This window comes from Neovison vison, chromosome 1 (assembly GCF_020171115.1).
Source record: "Neovison vison isolate M4711 chromosome 1, ASM_NN_V1, whole genome shotgun sequence".
NCBI classification, from domain to species: domain Eukaryota; kingdom Metazoa; phylum Chordata; class Mammalia; order Carnivora; family Mustelidae; genus Neogale; species Neogale vison.
The window spans coordinates 57,979,530-58,004,156 of record NC_058091.1 but is presented as its reverse complement, the minus strand read 5'-3'; the positions used below and the strand labels follow the sequence as shown (position 1 = coordinate 58,004,156).

General features: G+C 37.8%; 1 protein-coding gene across 7 annotated transcripts in view; it reads left to right on the top strand.

The window, feature by feature from the left end:
• UTRN (utrophin) overlaps positions 1-24,627 on the top strand; it is a 510,470-nt gene that overhangs the window by 397,513 nt on the left and 88,330 nt on the right. For 6 of the 7 annotated variants that reach the window (XM_044247155.1, XM_044247163.1, XM_044247172.1 and 3 more), the window contains 3 exons: positions 2,593-2,722; positions 15,978-16,246; positions 22,163-22,309. In XM_044247155.1, the coding sequence (XP_044103090.1) occupies positions 2,593-2,722; positions 15,978-16,246; positions 22,163-22,309 (546 nt within the window). The remainder of the gene's footprint in view (positions 1-2,592; positions 2,723-15,977; positions 16,247-22,162; positions 22,310-24,627) is intronic. The other variant, XM_044247182.1, reaches the window with a different exon arrangement.

Sequence of the window (24,627 nt, the reverse complement as noted above, 5' to 3'; positions counted from 1 at the left end):
GTAGACAAATATATATTTCCATGTGGGCGTTTGAAATTCTAAAAATAGTTTTAACACAAATCTCTCTGATGCGATTTGCACTCCCCGGACCCCTAGCCAATGCTCATTTTGTGGACTAATAATAATCCAGAGCTCCCCTTTGGGCACTACTGTACACCTAAATCATACGGATCCTATTATCTTCTTTCTCCGACAGGAGATCAGAATTCATGCTTCGTGAAATACATGCTCCGTAATCACCGTGTGTTTCCGGAGGACCGGCACTGCTCCCTTCTCTGAGTCACATTCCTTTATGCTCTGTCTTCTCTAAGTTTTTAATCCCCTTCCCCATCATCACCCAGTTGGTGTTTCCTGGTTTTCCTTTTGTGCCAAATCTGCAAACACTGCCTGGGAATCCTCATCCTATTTGATCAACCAGAAGGAAGAGTCATTCTTCTGGTTCCTTCACTTTCCTTTTAGCAACTTGCATTAAATAGGTTCATGTCTGGGACTTCCCTTTCAGAAAGAAGAACTCTGGCACAGCCCTTGTGCATTTTTTTAAGAATCTTTACCTCTCCCACATTTACTGGTTAGATTTGGGGGGAATAAATACTCTGGATCACTAAAATTTTTATAAATCTGCTGTGTTGCCCACTGTTTTTTACTGTTGGTTTTTAAGCAACATGCTTTTTCATATCATTATTTTATATTTCCAGATGCTTTGGGAAGTAGATACCTTAGGAGTATTTTCATCAATCTGGAGCTTTTTGCTTTAACAACACAATAATCTAAATTTTAAAGAATAGGCTCAGGACCTGGGTATGTTTGTATATATTTCTGGATTAAAATGTATTTTCCCTGTTTCTCTACGGTCTATTCTGTTTCCACATATCACAGACTTTAAATGTCGGAAGTTTGTCTTACTTGTCTTGAGTGTCACACCTGGGGACTTCTTCACAGGCTACATTTCTCAGTAAAGATGGTGAGGGTTTTGTCACATAGTCATTTGATGCTCACGAAGGTGCTAACTGATGTGGGGATATGCTGATTTGTGCTTGCCTCACAGTCTGGTTTTATAGATGCTATGAAGGTATCTGTGGATTTTAGAGAATGTGCTTTTTTACTGTTCTTCACTTTATTATCTTTATTGTCAAGATAATAATTGTAAATAGTTTAAAAGTCAAATAATATTCACAATTCTTACTGGAAAAACCAACATTCTGTCATTCATCTCCCCTCCCCCTCCCCCACCAGTAATGTTCTCTTTTAACTTTATTACTTGTGGGGCGCTTGGGGGGTTAAGTAGGTTGAGCATTACACTCTTGATTTTGGCTCAGGTCGTGATCTCAGGGTCAGGGGACTGAGCTGCTCCTTGCCGGGGATTCTCTCTCTCCCTCTCCCTCTCCCTCTGCTCCTTTCCCTACCCCACCCCCCAACTCACACACTCTCTCTCTTTCTCTAAAATAAGCAAAATCTTTCCCAAAAAAAAAAATCATTATGGGTATTTTTCTTGTGTTTAGCTCTGGTTTTCACATCAGATGATTATTCTGGTTTTCTAGATTATTTTTCTTTCATTTACTCTGGAAGATGAGGATTTAGCCTGCGAATACCCTGTCATCCTAACATAGTTACACAAAAAGCTATTTAAAAAATCGTTGTGTTCAGAAGCAAAAACTGTATTGATTCTAAAATTGTACTAGAATATGATATTTTAGAAAACAAAAACTGGAGTTTTCTTAATGCGTTATAAGGAAACTGCACTAAAAGCAAAATATTAGAGCCAGGAGGTGTTTATGTGTGTAGTTTTAAGAGGATAACAATAATACCAGCATTCAAATAGGACATGAGAAAATCTTCATTTCCTCTTACCTTGCAGTAGCCGGTGAATAAGCTTTGTTTTTAAACCCTAGTCAGTTAGAGTCTTAATCACCAAACATTTAATGGGAACAGAGGTGAAAGTTTAACCCTACTTAAAAGAATGAAAGTACTAAAGGCACACTGTTCTGAGAACCATAAATTTGCATGGAAAACCTCACAAGGGAAAAATCGTAATTGCCTCAGCATGCTAGATGGAACGTATTTGAAGATAATTGGAGACTGTCTTTTATGTGTTCTCTTTGGTTTAGTTTTGATTTCATGTACTTTAATTTGTTTCCATCTCTTAGTTTTTTTTCTTAATATATTCTAAAGAATGTAAAACACTTCTGAGGATCTCATTACTACTTGTGAAATTGCCTGCTCTTGTACTATTGGATGTAATTTTTTTTGCCAGTCTTATAAGAAAAAGGTATCTTCGAACAGGCTATTCTATTTTAGCAGTCTGGCAGGAGTGATCACCCTAAAAGCACATTTTGTGTAAGCTCAAATATACTATAACAATTTCCTTTAGGTGAATATTGTAAAGATTTTTGTTTTGCGTCTTTAAGTCCTGTCATCTTTTTGCTTTTATTCATGTTTCGTCATTCAGATGCGTAAAATTTATATTTTCACTTCAGACTTTGCTTAAATATTAGTTATTCCCTTGACAAATATGGTCAGTAGTCTAATTGACATGTCTCATTAGTTGGTGAACATAGTAGGTTACAAATTCAACTTTTGCTTCTCTTTGCAAAGGCCCTGAGACGAGAGTTAAAGGAGAAAGAGTATTCTGTTCTGAATGCTATCGACCAAGCTCGGGTTTTCCTGGCTGATCAGCCAATTGAGGCCCCCGAAGAACCAAGAAGAAACCTACAATCAAAAACAGGTGAGACTGGTTTCTTTCATACGTCATAAAAACACATGTGAGGGGAACAAAATCCTGAAATCAAGTAGGAAATTTCCTTACAGTATTTCAGGATCTGATACTAAAATTTTTTCTTCTAAGTGTTAGTTTAACCAAATATGTCATTATTAACAAATATCTAGATTTTTACATTAAAATGAGATGACTGTATACATCAATATCCTTATTTTATAAGAAAATTAACTACAGACAAATAGATTTAGTAAAAGGCATACTGTAACTAAAGGTAATTTCTTTGAGAAAGAAAAATGTGTATTTCTTATATTCAAACAAACTACATGATAAATGATTGCAACTAGAGGAATGGCATTTAAAATACAATATATATAAATACATAAATAAGCAAGGATTTTTTTAAGCTTCTGTGTTTTCAGATCACTTTTTAAAATAAGGCACTAAAGTAAAACACCTTTTAAAAGTAGACAACAGACTTTATTTAATTTAAAATTAACCTATTCATGTACTGTTTATATACTTTGGCTGAAAATTGAAACAGAAACTACCTTCTCAGCAAATAGCCGTAAATCACACAATAAACTTAAGAGATGAATCGGGGGCCAACATAGATCTTTGTTATGATTTTTCACTGTTGGCAATAAAAGCATTCTGATGCATTTTTAAAAACAAACATGCCATTCAAAATATTTTTTCATCTTTCACTTCACATAGTGAAGGCAGATCTAAAAGACTGCCTCATGCTGTGTACAGCAGCATAATTCATGAGCATTTATTACTTGTTAGGAAAGTACAGTTGGAAAATGCTTTCTTTGACTGTAGCCGAAACCAGAGCAGACGTTTGGACAAGTAGCCATTTTCCTCGTCAGCCTTTGTCAGATCAGCCCTACTTCAACCTGAATAAATTTCCCATCAAGATCATGATAGTCTTAACCCTCCAAGCCTAGCTATGTGTGTCTTTGTACACACACACACACACACACAGAGCATACTTATCTCTTCTTTCATTTTCTGCGGGCAGCATCATTGTCTTTCTATTCAGCCTACTGGTGACTCAAGTCATTGCTGGGTCTCCACCTTTCAACTAACCCCACAGTGTGCAAATCCATCCTAATTGATATTTCTGGCTTTGAAGAAGTACTCCTTCTGAGGATTCTGTATGTGTGTGTTATGTACACACACACACACATACACGCACGCAGCCTACACATGCACACGCTAAATGAATGCGTGGGTGAGCTGAGCACCTGTGGGGATGCTTGGGCAGCGGCTGGGTTCAGGGAAGAGGGAACACCACTGGGATGGGATTATCACAGCAGCAGGGAGGAGCAAAGCCCCTGGCAGGGCGCAGTGTGCTTAGGCAGGAGGCAGGAGTAAAGGGTTTGTAGGGACTGTCTGGTTCAGAGTGTAGAGGACCTGGAAAGTCAGAACATTTCAACTAAATATAACAAGAAAGAAGGCACTATTACAATTGTTGTTGTTAAACTTGGAAGAAAAATAAGTTCACTCATCTCAACTTTTACCCAATTTAAAGTCCACCTTAAATCTGCATTTCTTGTCTCCTTGCTTCCCCAGTACTTTCCAGAGCATAGAGGCAACATTTTTATCTTAAGCTACTTCATCACGGTAAAAAAGTGTTATTATATCACTAAAGCTTCACTTTGCTCTAAATTTTCCTTCTCGATGGGTAGTCAGTTTAAGGGGCTTGGTAATAATCGCTTTTTTGCATTCTTATTTGGCATATTTCTAAGCCGCTTTCAAATACTATATTGGGGGTCAAGAAAAAGTCATCAGTTTAACTTTATGATTTTCTTGTTTTTTTTTTTTTTATGATTAGTAATTTTTATACTTTCCTCCTATACTGATACTGCTTTCTGCAATGCTGGCTGATTTTACTTGCTGTTAAAAGTAAATGAAAGAAAATTATCCATAATGGCTTTTATACCTTTGTTTACCATGATTTTTGTAGAGCTGCTATCAGAAATAGAGAGCATTTGAACATTAGTTGTATGTGGAGTAATCACTGTGCAGGGGACTAGATCAGGGAGAAATGATATAATGATTTTTTTTTCAAGATTTTATTTATTTGAGAGAGAGATAGAGAGCATGAGAAGGGAGAGGGTCAGAGGGAGAAGCAGACCCTCTGAGGACCTGGGAGCCCAATGCTGGACTTGACCCCAGGACTCCAGGATCATGACCTGAGTTGAAGGCAGTTGCTTAATGACTGAGCCACCCAGGCGCCCCTGATAAAATGATTTCTTATTGCATTTAATAAGCAGTTATTTATTATGTTGTATGTACCATGCATAGTGACAGAGCAAAATGGATCCATCTCTCTACTTTTAAGTAACTATTTCAGAAAGTACTTCTCTACGTGACTTTTCTAAATGCCTTTTTTTTTTCATTTTTTTCTATTATTATCTTGTGTGTGTGTGTGTGTGTGTGTGTGGCAACCTGTGGTGTTTTACTTTATTGTTGAGTATTATAGGTATGAATTGCTCTCAGGAATCTATTAACTGACAAATCCTATGAAAAAGAAAGAAATTAATTATTTCAATGAAATGATAAGTAGCTGATAATCTCATCAGATATGCTCTGCTAGATATTTCCCCTTTCCCCCAGTTTTATTGAGATATAGTTGACATAAAACACTGTAGAAGTTTAAGGTATACAACATAACAATTTGATGTGTGTATAGATTGTAAACCGATTACCATGATGTCTAGTTAATATCCATCACCACACACAGTTACAAGTTATATTTCCTTGTGATGGATACTTTTAAGATCTAATCCCTTGCCACCTTTCATGTATGTATATTTTAAATATTCAATAATCACTACTAATATTACTGCCTTACTTTAAGCCCTTGCCATTTTTTGTTAGGACTAGGGTTAGTTCTTTCTTAATTGGTATCTCTGCATCAGAAAGACACTACAGTGATAAATCTGAAACTCAGAACTGGCATTTACTTCCCAGGCTTAAAAACCACCAGTAGCCCCTGGAAGGGCATCTGAGCTCCTTCCCCTGAAGCCCAAAGCTACACAGGGACTTGGCCCCAGTTTTCCTGGGTGGCAGAAAAACTGCCTCCTCTGCTGGTTTTTCCTGCCTGTGGGTCTGTATCACCGCAGGAGTTTCCGACTCCTTCCTTGTTTGCCCAGCCAGCGCCTGCTCATCCTGTCGCCGCCAGCGATGGCGCTCCGTCTCCCCAGCTGCCTTCTTCTCTCAGCTCGTCTTTGTGCTTCACCATCATCTCCCTGACTGTGTTACTGTGTCCAGAGCTCAGCTCTTCCTTTCCTCGTGATCTTTATCCCTTATGGAGAAGCCGAAAAAGTGTGTAAATTTAACTGAGCAGCCAAAATAAATATTATACAGCAAATAGAGTGAAGAGCCTACTCGGACTCATGGAGAAGCAGCTCTCTCCGAGGTATTAACTCTTACTTTAGACAGTGTTGTAACTAGTTTAACTTGTTTCCCAGTGAATGGTGGGTATGTGGCAAAATGGAAATGACAGGACAGGGAGAAGGGTGACAGTGAGCAATGCCTGCTGGCAGTCTGATAGCAAGGAGCAGAAAGAAATTCTAGAACGGATATACGAGGCTTCTAAAATAAAACAAAACAAAGTAGTCTTTGGGGCTTTTTACAATAAAAGGAAATTGAAGCTATGAATTATGGTTTGTTTATTTTTGAAGACGGAATATAAATCAGTTAAGAGAAGGTGTAGGAATTTATACTACATTTTAGTATATTACCTTTTAAAATGAGAACCATAATAATCTAGAGCTAAATAGGTAAAGTGCGGCTGTCTGGAACGCTAACTTCTCAGAATAACTCATTCTACCTATAAATGGTTCTTAAGTAAATGTAATTTTTAATTGAACTGAAATCATCTGAATAATTATAGGTATTTTACAGAGTTCACAACTTTGTCCGTAGCGCCTATATCTGGTTGGAACCATTATGGAACTGTTTAATTTGTTTTAATCTGGATCATGTCACTATATTAATTTTCTTTTTAACACAGTTGAATTGTTTTTCATTTGATTTTAATCACCTGGTTTATATCTGTGAAGAGGTAGAATGATAGAAGAGTACATTTTTCATCATTCTTTTGATTGTTCTTTGCATGTCTAAAACCACTCTCTTGTTCTCCTAACGACCCCCATTGAGTCAGGTAGATAAAACAGTATGCCTTTTTCTTTCCCTCCCTCGCTTCTTTCCTTCCTCCCTTCTCTCCTTCCTTCCCTCCCCCCTTCCTTTTCAGTAAAAATGCAAACGCCAAGAAAATAATGTGATGCTGAACACAAGCTAATGTAGCATAGATCCAGGAACAGAGCTCAAAACTTCTATGTGGGTGACCTTTCTTAACCCACTGAGCCACCCAGGCGCCCTGTTGGTGACCTTTCTTAATCCGAAGTGTTTTGGCTGGCTTTCACCACATCCCTTGTCTCCTCTCTTGCTCTGTCTCTCTCTGCTTATTGGCCACTGTCTTGGCTCCTTCTCCACTTGCAGTGTCTAGAGCCTCTTAACCCTGCACAGCTGTTTCTGGCTTCTCCTTTATTCTCCCAGCCTCCCCTTACCCGTTACTGTTCTCAGTCCCAGCTTTCAGTTCCTTTTGAAAACCACGTGGCTGCCCAGGGAAGGTAGACATACAAGCCATCTGGGGACTCAGTCACAGTCAGCCTTAGCCCACTCTGGCCCCCAAACCTCTTGAGATAATCAGAGAGTACATGTGCCTTCTCACCTATTTCTCACTTACAGTTCAGGTTAAAGGTCGGATTCGCAGAGACGACTCTCTCTCCACACCGCCTTGGGATGCCGGCGCACGTGCGCACGTGTGTGTGTGTATTTTATATTTGAGGTTATGGTATCAGTTTTATTTATAAAACTTATAACTCTTTTAGAGGATAGTTCACCTCTGAAAGTATTTACGAAGTTGTGCAAATTATTGTATATTTAGATCTAGGAAAGCTCTTTTCCTTCTCTCAGCTTTTCATTTTTAAGATAAAGAAGATTCCATTATTGTCTTCATCAATTTCCCCATGAGACTTCTTTAAAAACCATGCCAGTTAAGGCATTACTGTTGCTACAGCTAGTATTTTATTCTAGACTGTCGGAACATTATTTCTTTTTTGGTCTGGTATACTTGGTTAGTTGATTTTGTTTCTTTTCATTATAGTCCTGGGAAAAAGACATCTCTTAGTTTATTGTAGTCTTTTTCTACTTTGTGTGTGTGTGTGTGTGTATACTTTGTATAATTAGGTATGACTGTACTTGTGATTAATGGTTATCGTTTTTTCAGATGCTAAAGTATTAAGGGTTAACATTTTTCCTCTTTGGTCTTGACAGCTGGCTATTTATATTTACTAGTAGTTAATATGTTAACTCAGGATGTAGTGTTTTCTTTGAATTATTTAATGTTTCGTAGTATTTTAGATAGCCAATTATTAGGAGTACTTTTCTCCTATGTGAAATTTGTATATGATATAACAAAGAAATAATAAGTGACATTTTTCAGTCCACTAGGTCCATTTTATGCCAATGTTAGCAAACTTATGCAAATAAAATTTCACGATCATTAAATGAGTGCAATGTGAAACTGTCATACAGTTTATTAGAAGTTACTTTTATACTGATTCTCAGTATAACTTAGGTTTACTAAAAAAGATGGCAGTAACTATTCCCTTGCAACTCATAAAATGAGACCAAATTATACATTATAGCGTAAGTAATTAGGCTCATAAAATTGATGGGTGTTTTTTCCCAGGGCATTTTTTGCTTTCCTAATACCAGCTTTATTAATTAGAACCCTAGTCATAGTAAATGGCAGATGCCCAACTTCCATAAGTGTAGACACAAGGGAAAATGTATTAGCCTCCATAGCTAAATTACAGGAAGGGCAAGGTCACAGCCGGCCACAGGGACTAGAATGCCACTCAGAAGCTTGTTCTTTCTGTCCTCCTTCCTCTTTTTACAAGTTTTGATTTTCTTAGCTGTCCTCTAACCATCTACCTTATGACCTCCTACCAGGGAGGGACAGCCTTCGTTAGCCCAGCACATCACCAGAGAGGGCTTTGGTGGGCTCAGCTTGAATACCGTGTAGCTCAGGGTCTATTGGGATTTGCATGCCCATGCTATAAACAGGCGCTTGCAGTGGGCCAGGTGTCTCACATGCCTTGTCTCCTTTAATTCCTGTAACAACTCCTTGAGATGTGAATACTGTTACCACCCATTTGACAGATGAGGAAACAAAGGCTTTGTGGGGTGTGGAAGCACACTGTAACTCAGGACAGAGCCGGGCGCCATGTTGGCTTAGTTGCTAAACTGGGCGCTCTTCACCACCATAGTATACCCTCTTCATTACCCCAGTAATCCGAAGTGCTTCCAGCTATTTAGTCAAAGTAATTTTCTACATTCTGCTACTTTAAAAGAAATTTCATACAGTAGTTAAATATATTTTATAACCCTTTACTTTTCCCTTTACTATTGCTTATTCTGTACTGAAATATCAGGCGGCTTAATCAGATGGCATCCCAATTCACTGATTTCCCTAGCATCAAGGGAGGAGGTGGTTAGGCAATATTAGACTTTTTAATTTTCATATAAAAACTTGAAGGATAAATAATAGCTTTCAGGCCTTATAGACCAAGACAATAATTTAATTAGCTTCTCAAGTCCAAATTAGATTAGTAATGTGGTAATGCATGAAAAAGCACAGAAAAATATAATGTTGCTTTCTTTTTCAGTGTTCCTTAACTACAGAGCAGCAATGTGATCCTTCCCCAATTAAAGTTCTATAATGTATGTATGGATGTAATGAATCTAGTCTTCAGCTTTCCTAAAATATGTTAGTTGGCTGACTAAGCCCACTGATTGGGTAAAAATTTCAAAAACTTTTTTGCATGATAATGAATGCCATAGTAATGAAATCCATTAAATAAACAAATCAACATTCTTGATGAAGAATTATATAACAAAGGTTAGTTTGATGGGCACAGCATTTTAAATTAATTGTTCACCATCTGCTATGTTCTCTAATCACTATTGCAACCATCCGTAAATTACATTTGCCTCATAAAAAAGAGGGCAGTATTTTACATGAATGTATTTTATTGTAATTGACATTTGGAATGTTACTTTTTTAAATTTAAAGTATAGGAGGATACTAAACTCTTTTAATGGAGTAGTATACTTACCTTGTTTTTGTTGTTCCTCTTGAAGGCTGGAATCTTCAAGAGTGAGTTAAAGGGTTTGCCATTTTTTAAAAAGTTTAATGCAAACAAAGGCATAAAATTTTCTCTTCAGTTAAACTTCTCACTTATTATGGCAGTGCCTAAACATAAAATGGGCCTTAACTTCTTTTGTAAGAATGGTTAAGTATTCTAGGTGCTGAGGTTATGATAGTGAACAAAACATATCCTTCCCCTCCTGGAGTTTACATTCCCAGCTTCCCTTCTTTCTTCCCAGTACCATCCCCCAGCCTCTAGGGACTTGTCTACTACTGTCTAGTATTCATCGATGACTTGAAAAAATTACCAAGCAGTCATTAATATGAGGAAATTCAGGGAATATTCAGTTACAGAAAATTGAAAGCTGGATGATCTCAGGTTGCTTAGCCAGGTCTGTTCCAGGGTGTCTCTGAAGTTCCCGCTCCCTTCCTTGGAGGTTAATTTTCTTAATGATCTGTCCGTCCTCCTTCCTCAATTCAGTGCTGGGTTTATTTACATTGGCTTACTTTACAGGAAGAATAAAACTTAAAAGTGTCCAGACTTGGGTTCTATCTCCATTAACTTCTGATCAGATGTACCATTCATCTCCCTCCACAGTGTGCTCTGAATTTCTGGTTTCCTCTCTGTTTTCCTTCCCTCATTAAGACCTTGTATTTGGGTTTTTGTGGAAGATACTCCCTAAAGGTCTTTATCTTGGAGTTCCTACTTTTCTCTAAATGTATCTATTCACCCGTCCTTTTTTTTCTTAAGGATTTGAGAAATCCTTTGGCATCGTGGATGAATTCATATCATCTTTATGATGTTCCTACTAAAAGATTTAGGTAACACAGTAGCAGGTTAATCTAGTCTGGGTCACCTCTTAATATTGTCACTCTTATAATGTATTAGATGAACATAATTAGAAATATTACAGTAATCAGCTGATGGCCCTTGATGGTGTACTTGTAATCTATTTCATAATGATTGTTATCATCACACAAAATAAGAAATGGGCGGAGTCCTCTTAAACACTGATCATCAGAGGGATTAAGTTAATCTTAATCATGTAATCAGAAAATGTGGAGAGAATATATTTCCCATTATTTTAATCAGAAGCATCTTTTGGTTATGAAGGTAAGAGAGAAATGGAGGGCAGGTAAAGAGAGAGATAGTAAGAGCCTATGGGGATGCTGGTGTGTGTGTGTGTGTGTGTGTGTGTGTGTGTGTGTTGTTCTTGTGAAGTCTTGTTGGTTAATATATTGGTTTGCTTATGTAAAAACCCCTAGAGATGTCTAGTGACACGGGGATGCTGTTGTGTGTGTGTCTGTGTGTGTGTGTGTGTGTTTTGTTCCTGCGAATTCTTATTGGCTAATATATTGGTTTGTTTATGTAAAAATCCCTAGAGATATTTAAACCTCCCAGACTTAGTAATAAAATCATAAAAGGAATCATAAAAGAAATGAACCTTTTTTTGAGGTGCTCTTATGTGCCAGGCATGTGCCAGTAGCTTTACAATTCTTGACTGAAGTTAAAAGAGATAAGGAATATATTTATTATTATGTAACTCGTTAGTATTAGAACTGGCATATGATCCCTTAGTCTTTCCTTACACTAGATTGTCCAGGAGTAAAAATGCTACTCTGGAAGGTTTGTTTTGTTTCTATATTTGCTTGCCTTAATATTTCCTTTTCATTGCTTGGTGAAATATAAGATTATAGATACATGTAAAAAAAAAAAAGCAAACAGTTAAAGTAAGATATTTGGAATTACCAAATTTTAAAAAAAAAACCTTCATAAGATTTGTCCTTCTCTTTGACAGTAAAGACCTTTTTATAATCACTTTATATGGGTATAGGGAGGAGGAAGGAAAAATAAGTGGAATATAAAGTTTAGTATTCTCAGTAGAGTTAAGCTAAAAGTTCCATTGAGCCCAACTAGGTTCACTAATTACATATTGAGGACATACTGGTCTCTAGACTGGGTATTGCTGAAACCAAGATGGAAAGAAAGAAAACTTGAATGACATAAGGCTTAGAACCTATTCACAATGGAGATTATATATGTCAATTTCATATGGAGAAGAAGATACAATAAATATGGAAGATCATTATTTAAAGCAACTGGGGTGATTCTAATAAAGTTCTGTATTATTTCATAGGAGAAACATATACTTTCTTTATTTAAAATCTTTTTGTATAAGCACACATAAGGAGATTGTTTTCCTTTCTACTGTTAAGATTTCTTTGAGATGTATGGTGACTTTGGCTTTCTTATAGAATTGAATTTTAAAGTTAAAAGATCTCATTGGAATAAAAATGATTTCCCAGCATGAGAAAATAGGGTTCCCACTTGATAAAAGTGAGTTGAACAGGTCATTTACCTTTCCTAGGAACCAAGGGCATGATGGGATCAGGGCTGGCCCCAACCCTAGTCTCTGCTCTTGGTCCTGCTTTGTTTTCCACCTGCATTTCAGGGAACCATGGCACAGCCTTTCTCAGCTATGGCGTAGAAGATAGTGAGGTATAAGTGCCACCAATTAATTTGCATCGTTGAAGAATAAAGATAATTGGACAAGAGAAAAATTCAGGATTGATCATTGCTTTCTACTCTCTTTTGTCTTTTTCTTCTCTCTTTCTAAAGGTAGTTATTCTAAAAGGTAGTTATTAATTCTTCCTAAAAGATAGTTATCTATTGTAACACAATAAAGCAATCACTACTTCAGTTACATAAATATGGAATTACATAAATAACAGTATTTATAATAAAAATTAATCTATTGTATATTATGTATAAATACATACTGTGAATGTAGAAAGTAAATATAATTGCACCCTCAATGTTTGGTCAGTTAAATAGGAAGTCCTGAAGAGAAGGGAGAACCAGAATGCTGCTTCTCAAAAAAATCCACAGAGAAGGACACACACATATGCAGGCACGCACGCGCGCGCACACACTCACACATACACACACACTACAGGGAATAGGAAAGTGACAGAAAAAGCTATTCTGGTCTGAAAATTGTCAGTAAATTTATTTGGTTTTATCCTGCTGTTTCCTCCTTCTCTCAGATTAGCCTCTATTACTGCCTTTTCAAATGCAAATTAGATTACCCTCTTATCTCTGAGCTTCATTTGCTCACTGGGCCTTCAGTATTTAGTGGCCCTGCCATTGCGTGGGAATGACACAACAACTCATCGGAGTGGAAATACTCCAGCTTCAGCAGCGGAGACCAGAGAAATCAATTTGTAAGCCAAGAAGCTGGCAGTGCTCTGTCCTGACAACACGTTACAGTCATCTGGGGAGCTTTTAAAATATATCCATGCTGCCCTTCACCGGTGACCAACTAAATTTGAATCTCTTGGTATTTTGGGGGTAGGGCCTCTGGGGATCAGTATTTAAAAACCAACAGGCAAATAGACTCTCAGAGGGGTTTCTAGTACGTCCCCCAAATTCTGAACCACTGGGTCCAAAAGACTCTCCACTCCTGCCTGAGGGTCTTAAAATTTATGGCAAAAAAAAAAAAAAAAAAACTCTTCAGAAATTTTGAAGGGAACTTTCTTCTTTGATTTTCGAATAACTAGAGGATTTTGAAAATGCAATGATATCCCTTTATTGTTTTTCTTCTTTTATGGCTTTTTTTTTTTTTTTTGGCTGTTTTTTAATTTGTTTTTCTATTCTCTTGCCCCACATTGTCATAACATGGTATTTTATATTTTGCTGCTTATTACCTGTATCACAGACATTCTGGAAAGTTTTTGTTTGGTTTTGCTCTTCCCTCTGTTTCTGGTTTAAAGTACGCATTAAACTGAAATTGGTACTGTAATAGGAGGTACTTTTCTTCGGACTCCGTGATCAGTTAATCTATCCTTTCTGGCAAACAGATGGGGAATTGAACATAGAGCTTTTCTTTTCTTCTGAGGAGCTGCTTGAGGAGGGATTATATAATAAATACCACAAAAGGACTGCTCCATCAAAAGATTTTACATTTAGTGAAGACAAAAATGTCCCAGCCATGCCAGGTGTTTTGTCACAGGACAAAGACCCCGTGTGTCTCCCTGCCAGGTTATTCAGTGACTGACTCAGAAGCAGTTTTTACTTTATCCAGGCGAAAAAAATCATCATAATTAAGTTGTCTGTTCAGAAATTAGTACTGTATCTTTTTCTTTTACAAAAGCCAGGGAAACACAACTGCTTAAAATAGATCTTTGAAAAAGACCACGTGACTTATTAACAAACACAAGTGCTACTATCATAAAAATTAGCACTCCTTTTCTCATGGGGCTATTAAGGATGATTTTTTTTTTCACCTCTCATAAATACCATTTATTTATTTTGTATATTTTATATTATTTATATGGAAGCATTTATATAGATGAGGCATATAAAAATAAAGCGTTTTATGTTTATGTGAAATACCTTTCATGTAAATGTTCTGTATTTCTCATTTTCTAGGTAAGGATTTGAATAAGGCCTGCCTAATGATGTACCTTTTCCTCCAGTACTGCTGTAAGGGACTGTATCCCAGCTCAAGCATTCCTGGAGGCTGGGCGTTTACTTCACTTGTTTTCCTAATTTCTCCCTTACTGGTGGGTTCTGTCTATCTGCCTATCATGACACAGCATCTCCCTCTCCTCAGTTCAGTTACCAAGGACTCTGTGAAGCCTTTATTACTTGAGCAGTGCGACCCGGAGTTCTGTGGCTGCTAAACTCTTCATGGTCCATTTGGTTCCCAGAGATTTATTACAGTTGTTTTCAAGTCTAAATATTGATTTCTAGAATTTTCTGGAAATGTGTTCTGTCCCCTTTACTTGACTTTTAAATAATACTAAAGAAAGACAGGAGGATGAATTTATGTTGAAGATGAAAGTTACTGTTCAGAAGAGCTCACTTTAGTCCATCTGACCATGAAGTTCATCTTACCAGGAAATTCAGTGAACTTCAGTTCATTTTTACCAACAATTTGAAATATTTTTAAGTGAAATGAAGTTGCTAATGTGATTGATACTAATAGATGGGATATTATCACAAAGAATAATAAGTATATCTGTCTTAAATTCTCTACAGCTTACGTTGATTATGTGTGTCTGCCTGGCCTCCGTTTTCAGTGGACAAGCAGGACAACCATCAAAGCAGCAAGATAGGAAAGGGGGCATCCTTGGGTATTAAGGGAACTGAGACCCAGGAGTGTGTAGCTGGAGAGCTTTCCAACCAGCTATGAGGGTGTCTGCTCTGTGTTCATCAAATATCTCTGCCCTGGTCCTGTCAGCTTCTCATCACTATTTCTGAGATCTCTGTGTTTCTGGGTTTGAACTTGACTTCCATTTCTGTATCTTTTGCTTGTCTTCTGGAATCTTACTCTTCCTTCCTGTCCCTGCAGGGCCTTGCATGATACCTACCCTTTCTTGTCTGAAAGTCTAACTTTTTTTATTTCAGATATCCTAGAAACCATTTTGATGTATGAAATATTTGGGATGATCCTTGAAATTTTTTTTTATCTTCCCATTGAAATGTTTGTGGACGTGTTACACGTCTGGGGTACAGAAAGTGCCCTCTATTAAAGATGAACTGCCAGACAGACTCAGCAATGATGAAGTATCTAAAATAGATTATTTGTCTTCAGTTACTGTTTTAAGAAACATGATCAATTAATCTTATTTTCTCAGTCTTTCCTCATAACTGAAAGCTATTTCTCTCCTAAATATACTTCCCATTTTGATTGAGGACAACGAAAGACTGTCTTTGGATTTTATAGAAGTGAATTTATGTTAAAGAAAAACATTTTTTGAGGGATTGTGTTATATTTCAAGGTTTATAACTATATTGAAATTCAAAAGTCACTAAAACAATGGGGCCACTTATTACTCTGAGTAGCTATTTTCTTATTTGGGGAGTAGCAGGGAATTAATTAGTGATGGGAGTACAGAAATGGTTTCTTCCCCTGGCTCATATAAACTGTGTCTCCATGAACCTGGTAGCAAACACTTACAAAAGGTGGTGTTCTCACTTGGCTATTGATCAGACTTCCAAATATTCTTTTTTTTTCTTAACTGCAGAATTGACTCCTGAGGAGAAAGCCCAAAAGATCGCCAAGGCCATGCGCAAACAGTCCTCTGAAGTCAAAGAGAAGTGGGAAAGTCTAAACACGGTCACCAGCAATTGGCAAAAGCAAGTGGACAAAGCACTGGAGAAGCTCAGAGACCTGCAGGGCGCCATGGATGACCTGGACGTTGACATGAAGGAGGTGGAGGCTGTGCGCAATGGCTGGAAACCCGTGGGAGACTTACTCATCGACTCCCTGCAGGACCACATCGAAAAAACCATGGTCAGCCTCACTGCCTCAGATAAAGGATTTTAAGAAATGTTTTATTGTTGAATCTAACACAAAGAAAGTCACATGTAAAAACCATTATAAGGCATTTTATGAAGCCAACCCCGTCACAACTCCATCAAAATCAGGATAGAGAGATTTTTTTTTTCCAGTCACGACAGATGTTTTCCATATGCCCCTCACCATCAGAACCCCCTCCCCACCAAAATAACAATGAATGAGACTTTCACAGCAATTTACTTTCCTTTTTCTTTTTAAATTTATTTATTTAATTTTTAAAAAATTTTATTTATTTATTTGACAGAGAGCAAGACAGTGAAAGAGGGAACACAAGCAGGGGGAACAGCAGGCAGAAGGAGAAGCAGGCTTTCCACTGAGCAGGGAGCCCAGTCCAGGACTTGATCTGAGCCAAAGGCAGACGCTTAACAACTGAGACACCCCGCTGCCCCAGCTTTTATTTATTTATTTTATCCTTTTTTCACCCAACTCTGTGTCCCTAAACACTTCACTACTTTAAAAAAAAAGTAATGCAAAGTCCTATTTAATCTCTAGATTTCCCCTCTATCCCTTTTATGTTTTGTTTACAATGTTTAAGAAACTGAATTGTGTGTTTTATAGTATTTCTTTCAGCCTGGGTTTTGTAGAATGGCACGTCATGAAGTTGGGCAGGTTCCTCTCGACTCTGTATTTCCTGTAAACTGGTAGTTGGATTTAGGGACTTAATCAAAAACATACTGTTTTGCTGAGGACTCTAATGTTCAATTTCTCTCTCACTGTCTGAGTAGATTATGGAAGGATTAGCTTAGCTATAAATTTTGTTTGTGGTCAGGAATGACCCAAAGTTAAGACTGATAGATCCGTGATCTTGAGCTCCTTTGGCTCCCACATTCTAGAACATATCCAGAAAAAAAATAATAGAATTTAGGCAGTAAGAGACACAGTAGTCAGGTTTATGGTAGCATAGCAACCTCTATATTAGGTAGTCATGAGTCAAATCAAAGAATAAACTAAAGAAACATCAGAAGGTGTTAGACTGACAATATCAATATCATAAATGTGATTTTTACTGCAAAAGACCTATCTTTTGTGCATGGACATTGGATAACATTTTCCCTTTGTTTATGCATGTGGTAAAAAGGAGGGAGAAAGGGTCTAGGAAATGAAATGAACATGCAGGCAAATTATATAAGCAAATATATGTGTGTGTAGATATGGGAATAATAATGGCTAGCATTTATTGAGGCATACTGTGTGCCAAGAACTGTTCATAGCCAGTTTACATGGATACCTCTTTTAATCCTCACACCAACCCAAGAAGATGGGTATATTATACCCATTTCACAAATGGTGAAAATGCAGGTATTGCTCAAGCCTACACAGCTGTTAAGTGCTAGAATTTTCATGATTTCTTCCTTGCTCTTCTCTTTCATTGTAGGGACCTCACTCATACTAATGTAACTAAGTGCAACTTGTATCAGCTATTGGAATTCAAAACTTTGAAAGTTACATGTTAAATTTTAAACTTAAAAAAGGTTTCACTACTAAAAGAGTGTTAGTATCTGCCACCTTTCGTTATAAATTTACATAAATGTGCAGAACTCTATGAATTAAGTAGGCTTCTTCCTACAGCTCTGGTGTCCTGAAAACCATTTCCATGGGCGAATCTGAGTTTCAAATAATGAACTGAAAATAAAGCCTTTTAGTAGAGGTTCTCTGGAAGTTACACACTTCTTGCAATTTAAAAGATGGTCTTTAAATGCTGGAAATCTACAATTCAGTGGTCTATGAACAGTATATATATTTTTTGGACTAGAAAAATGCCTCTTGGTTAGAGCAAGAGTTTACCCATTTCAATTTGAAAATATCAATTTTTAATGCAGGATGGTTAGTGCTGAAGGAAAAATGAAAAGTTGTATCTGGGCTTATTAAAGACCTAAAAGTTTGGGAGTTGTTATTCCCATCTGATTAAAGAAATTACCCGTCTCTCTATCCAAATCCTTTTGTTCAAATCTCTACTAAAGTGGAAAGCCAGGAAAAACACAATTAATATTTAAGAGGAAGGAATAAACTATGGATTAAAATATTTTCACATCTTATTAAGAAAAAGGAAAATAAAAACCCATGTCTCATTAAACCAAATAAAATGAATTCAAAGTCTGGGATTTTGCACATGTACTCCAAAGTATACATCAAATCCCACTGAAGCTATTGGCAAATAAAAATAAGTACCGATTATTGCTAAATATTATTAAATATGTCAAAGCAACTGGAAAACAAAATCTTTGAGGGACAGTCAAATAAGTTTAATGCCCTAAAATTATCCTTAATCATTCTTCTTTTCAGAATACACACTTTCTGACAGGAGAAGCCTTCCCCATCCCCAACATCTGCTGGCAGGCTGCCAGTCAGCGCCTGTAATGCTAGCAGATGTTCCTGTTTTTATAGCAAAGAAGACCACATAGACTTTTATTCTCCTATAGGAAAGTGCAGCCAAACATGATAAATTGGCTCTTTATACTAGAACACATAGCGGATCAGGAACTATTTTAAAACTTGCTTTACTTCAAGCCCCTTAATTTGGAAGGTCTTAAAAAGCAAAAGATAAACTTTCCCATTAGAGAGATTCCTCACTGCCATAACACCCACAAAAACAAAGCCCAACGACTTTATTGGTCAGAGGTCAGAGGTCTTTTAATATTTTCACCTGTAGCTTATAAGAGAAAAACGTTATTTTTACAGAGGAAAATTGGGAACTCCTATAAGATCTTAAAAATAGGCATGTCTGGGTGGCTCAGTGGGTTAAAGCCTCTGCCTTCGGCTCAGGTCATGATCCCAGGATTCTGGGATCAAGCCCCGCATTGGGCTCTCTGCTCAGCAGGGATCCTGCTTCCCCCTCTCTCTCTGCCTGCTTCTCTGCCTACCTGCAATCTCTGTCAGATAAATAAATAAAATCTTTTTGAAAAATCTTAAAAATACGTCTTGAAGTTATAACCTGATCTTGAAAGTCTTTTCCCACCTTTTAAAATAAACCTGTTATTATTTAAAATGATAGAAACCTAAGAGCACTGTCTAGCCTTCCATTTTTCATCTTTGATACCTACAAAATACAAAGACATTGATTTTAAAAGCTGATTGAAATTCTTGAATCCTCTCAAGTCATCTAGGAGAGAATATTAATGTCTAATGTTAAATTACAACTGAGTTGTCTTTATTCTTAAAACGGAATCTGAAGGAACTCAGATCTCTTCCAAGTCCAGACTGAAAAATTCGCTTTCCCCACCCTCATCCCACTTCTGTCTGTCCCATGCTTCCCTGTCAGTGGTTCATTCTTCAACCTAGAACGCCTGTTATCATATAACTGCTTTTCTCATTGAACTGTGGGTCAGTCTGTGCACCTATTCTGTCATCAGTGAAAGACCAGCATCTACAGCCATGAAGAAAAATGATCACAACTAAAGTCCTTTCTTTCCATTTTCCAGCAACTCAGATGCCTTTGTGAGCTTCCCTTCTTCTGCTTGATTTTGAAATATTGGTGCCGTCAGGGTTCTTGCAATGATTCTTACTTTATACGCATTGACTTCCATGTTCACTGTTTTAAATGTCATTTATACACGGTTCCCTCCTTTGGGTGGACCTTTTTATGCTGACTCTGGATTCTAGATCTGTTCTTCTGACTTTCCTTCTTGAGTTTCTTCTTGTGGCTTTTGAGCATATTCCAGAATTTTGGAAAACACTAAAATATATTCTCTGATTTACCTAAAATTAATTTCCTTTTTAAGTAAAGTTATATTTGTAATACTATTTTGATTTTTATCAACTGTAATGATTATTTTTAGCCTATACCTATTATCTAAGGGGGCGTTACATAGGGTAACAGGTTTTGGAAGAGAGAAGGAAGAAAGGAAGTGGTTGAAGAGGGTTTTTTTTAAATAAACATAATGAGGAAGCCAAGTTAATACTGTGATGTTCCAATGAAAATTCATGGTCATCAAAGCACTCTGATATGTAATATTTCGTCAACTAAACTTGGTATGGGGAAAGGCAGAACAAGGGTTTGTAGACCTATTCCTGTCTCTTAAGGGGTGGGATGGTAGAAACGCTGTAATTGAAGGGCTGCTGCTCACTGTGTTCACAACACTTAATACATACCATTTCAGTTTGGCACATGATTAACTCTGATTTTGTGACATACTAAAGAAAAAACAATATACTGTTCTCCTTTAGTATCTCAGTTCTGTTCCCAATTGTATATTGGATTAACTTGCCTCAGGTTAACATTTTCATGAGCCTTCGTCTGTAGAAGTGAATTCTCCCCTCTTGTATGGCAGAGTTTGTGCTGAATACTGGAGAGTGTCTCTTCTCAAGAAGCTTCTATTCTTCTTGAAGGACATCAAGAATATGGTTGTATTAAAAGCTTGATAAGGAATGATATTTAAAATACATAACAACTGGCCTGTATGGCACCAAACAATCAGAATGGTCTTCACTATGAAGCCCCATTTGTGTGGCTGCATGTGTGCTGGCAGGAAGTCCTGACTGGATTCTAGAAGGCAGAGAAAATGCTGGCAGCACGTAGTGGGGCTTCAGCCGAGAATGCTGAGGGAAGGGCCTCAGGGAAATGTTCCTTGAAATAGGATGCATAGGGACCTGAGTTGACTCTTAAAGCATCAGTGGGATCTAGGCAAAGACTCTGTTGGAAAAGGGGAACAAGAACATAGAGTCAGGGGGAATTATGCGGCAAAGAGAGAAAGCTTAGTGTTTTCATTATTCTGTTTGCTCTTACAGGACACATTACTGTCCCTGGCCCCAAATATCTTTTGTTTTTCTCTTTTCCTCTTCACAGACCTCCTCCATCCCCGCCTGTACCATCTCTCATTTGTCACTAAGCCTCATTGACATTTTTTCTTATAGACACTATCTTCCTGCCCCCTTCACTATGTGATGGTAATGACTTTGAAAGGATCAAAACTTACCTCTTGAGTAATAGTCAGATTTTGTGGTTAGGAAAGTTGTTCTTACTGGCCACTTAATTTTATTTATTTATTTTTAAAGATTTTATTTATTTATTTGACAGAGCGCACAAGTAGGCAGAGCAGCAGGCAGAGGGAAAGGGAGAAGCAGTCTCCCCACTGAGCAGGGAGCCCGATGTGGGGCTTGATCTCAGGACCTTGGCATCTCAGGACCTTGGCATCGTGACCTGAGCAAAAGGCGGATTGACTGAGCAACCCAGGCACCCTGGCCACTTAATTTTTTTTTTTTTAAGATTTTATTTATTTATTTGACAGAGGGAGAGAGATCACAAATAGGCAGAGCAGCTGGCAGAGAGAGAGGGGGAAGCAGGCTCCCCACCAAGTAGAGAGCCTGATGTGGGGCTTGATCCCAGGACTCTGTGATCATGACCTAAGCCAAAGGCAGAGGCTTAGCTCACTGAGCCACCCAGGTGCTCCTGGCCACTTAATTTTAAATAGTAACGTGTTCAGATCAAATTGTTGTCTCTGATGAAAAAATAGTAAGATAACCATAGAAAGAAAAAAAAGAAGGAAAATATGAAAGAAAATGAAAAATAGAAACAAGACTAGAAATTAGTGAAGTGGGTAATGATGGCAAACGTTTTCCAGATGAAATTACATAAGATGATATATTTGCAGGAAATACATCATCATCTCAACGAGTTTGCCTTACGATTTTTCTCTCTGTGCTGCTATTTAGATTCTCCAGCTTACAAAGGCTGACTCTGTCTGTAGCTATTTGTCCCTGTGGCTACAGACCTGAGCTGGGCTCCCGTTGAGTACACAGCTGTTGTCAGTGGCCTCTCAGCTGGTCTTGCCATTTTCTTTGAAGAAGGGTTCAAAATCCTACCTTCAGTTACATTCTTTTCCAAGGTCGTCATTTCTGTTTTTATTCTTCCAGGCATTTAGAGAAGAAATTGCACCAATCAACCTAAAAGTTAAAACAGTGAATGATTTGTCCAGTCAGCTGTCTCCACTTGACCTGCATCCATCTCTGAAGATGTCTCGCCAGCTAGATGACCTTAATATGCGATGGAAACTTCTGCAGGTGTCTCCACTTTATCCCTCTTCATGATCCAGCCTTGCACAGTTGGTCCTTAAACCCAGCCCGATCATCTCCCGCACCCATTGCTTTCTCCTTCTTTACTAGTTGTAGTTGATAATGGATCTGTAGCATGTAATACCACCAGGTGTCTGTCGTTCCATATCTTGAACCCAGAGGCCTCATTTGTTTAGGAATAAAGGTTTTAATGTAATTTTATGAGGTACCGTTCATATGATATTTGTAGAAAACTGCAGAAGGTCAGATAAATCATAGTAATGGAGACCTAGGATAGGTCACAGGAACATTTTCCCATAATGGCTCATGAAGGAGTCATTTTTCTTACTTTAATCATGTATTTTTTTTTCCTTTTGCAAAGTTAAGTAATCTCCATCCTTCTTCCACTGTGTGCTACTCAAGTATGTTGTTCATTCTTTCCAGCTGGCACATTTACACTATTGTGCTGTTCTTACCTTTACCGCTTATGTCTAAGTTGTTTTAGTGACTATAGATATTACTTGCTCATCCCAGATTTAATACAGCCGAGCCCAGAAGAACTCTGTTGAGTACTACTAGTATCTGCATTTACAAGTCACCACACATGCCCATGAGTAGTTTTGGGCCTAGTCTTGGCAGAACTTTGCCATGTTCAATGGCCAGTTCCTTGGAGTCGTAATAATTATTTTTTCCCTGAAAACTAGCAGGATAATTTAAGTGGAATATTGACAAAATAATTGTGCATTTCTCTCTCTCTTTGGGGCCTGAAATGTAGTCTTTAATGAGATAAATGTGCAGCTAGAGGTGATACACAAAAGCATTTTATTTTAAAGCTATAATATTTTATAGCATATTAGGTTATCTGAATTAACTCAAACGTTGAATACCCAGTGGTTCATATGTTTTTCATGAATATGAAGATTTAAGAAATGAGTGTATAGCATCAAACAGTCTTTTCTATGTTTGAAAAGAGTGTTAATAGTCTGGGATTAGTAGAGTAGGAGATGTTAAAATCAGACGTGCTTTTCTAGTGAGTGGAACACGAAGTGTTTGACTTTCTCTTTTTTCCTTCTGCTCCATTTCCCTAATTCATTACCTTCATGTGGGTTTTTCTGTGGTCCTTCCTGATCGCCTTCTGCTTGTGTTATCACTATCTCCAAAGATTAGAAGTCCGGGAGTGCACTGTGCTTGAAAGAGGATATGCATTCTCTTATTCTTATCTCTGAGTGTTGTAACTGCTGGAGCGCAGATGTTAGTTGCTGGTTGAATGAGAAGGGAAGGAATCTCTGCTGACAGTGGTGTCACTCGTTCAGGACCATCATCTCTTCTCCTGTACTAGATGGTGGCAATTAGGTGCTTTTTGGCTTTAATGAACAAAGCACTTGCTAATGCAATTTAAATAGCTAACCAGGAAAAACTAGAGCTGCCCAGGGAGCCAGAGATAGACTTGTTTCATTTAAAGGCAGTTGAAAATAGAATGGACAATCTATGCAGAACAGCGGACTCGCGCGCAGAGACTGGGGCCAGAAAAAAGAAAATGGAAGTGTCAGTAGGCTGTGTGTGGTGGTTACTGATTTGCATTTAGCTTCGCAGTGGACCCGCTGTGCATTTTCATAATGTAGAGAGCTAACAGTGGAAGTTGGGAGGACAGATTCAGAGAGTATACTAATTAGCTGCTCTACCCTTGGATACCCCCAAGTTTAGATGATTGAACACAAATGTGGAAGCAGATAAGAGATTCTATACTCCTAGATCTTCGTACTGTCCATCCATCTCTATCTATCCATCTGTTGTCTAATTCCATCTCTCTGTCATCTACCTGTCTTTCTGTCTGTGCCGCTGCCTGTCATCATCTCTCTGTGTTTTTCCCTGGCATTATTTTAGACTTCTTTTTCATTTGCTTCCTGTGGCACTTTTGACCACGTTCCTTACAGAGGAGAGACGAGTAGCCACTGGCCACAAGGCCTCAGCTTGGCTTTAGATGCTTTCGAGCTTTCCTTCTTTCAAGGCAGCATAGAGGAACAGGAAAGCAAGAGCTCCTGGGACGAGATTAGCTGCGTATGGATACTAGTACTGTTGGGCACTGACTTTCTGTCCTTGGACACCTCTTTGTGCCCCAATTTCTTCATCTGTAAAGTAGTGATAATAATAAATAACACTTATCCAACATGGTCATTGTGATGGTTAAAAGAGTTAATTTGTATAAACTGCTTAGAAGAGTGCCTGGTGCTCTTTGCAGTCAGTTGGTACTGGAAGAGGGTATTTTAATCCTAGTATTTTGCTCCCAGAGATAGAGAAGGATTCTGCACAAGGCATCATATCTCGGG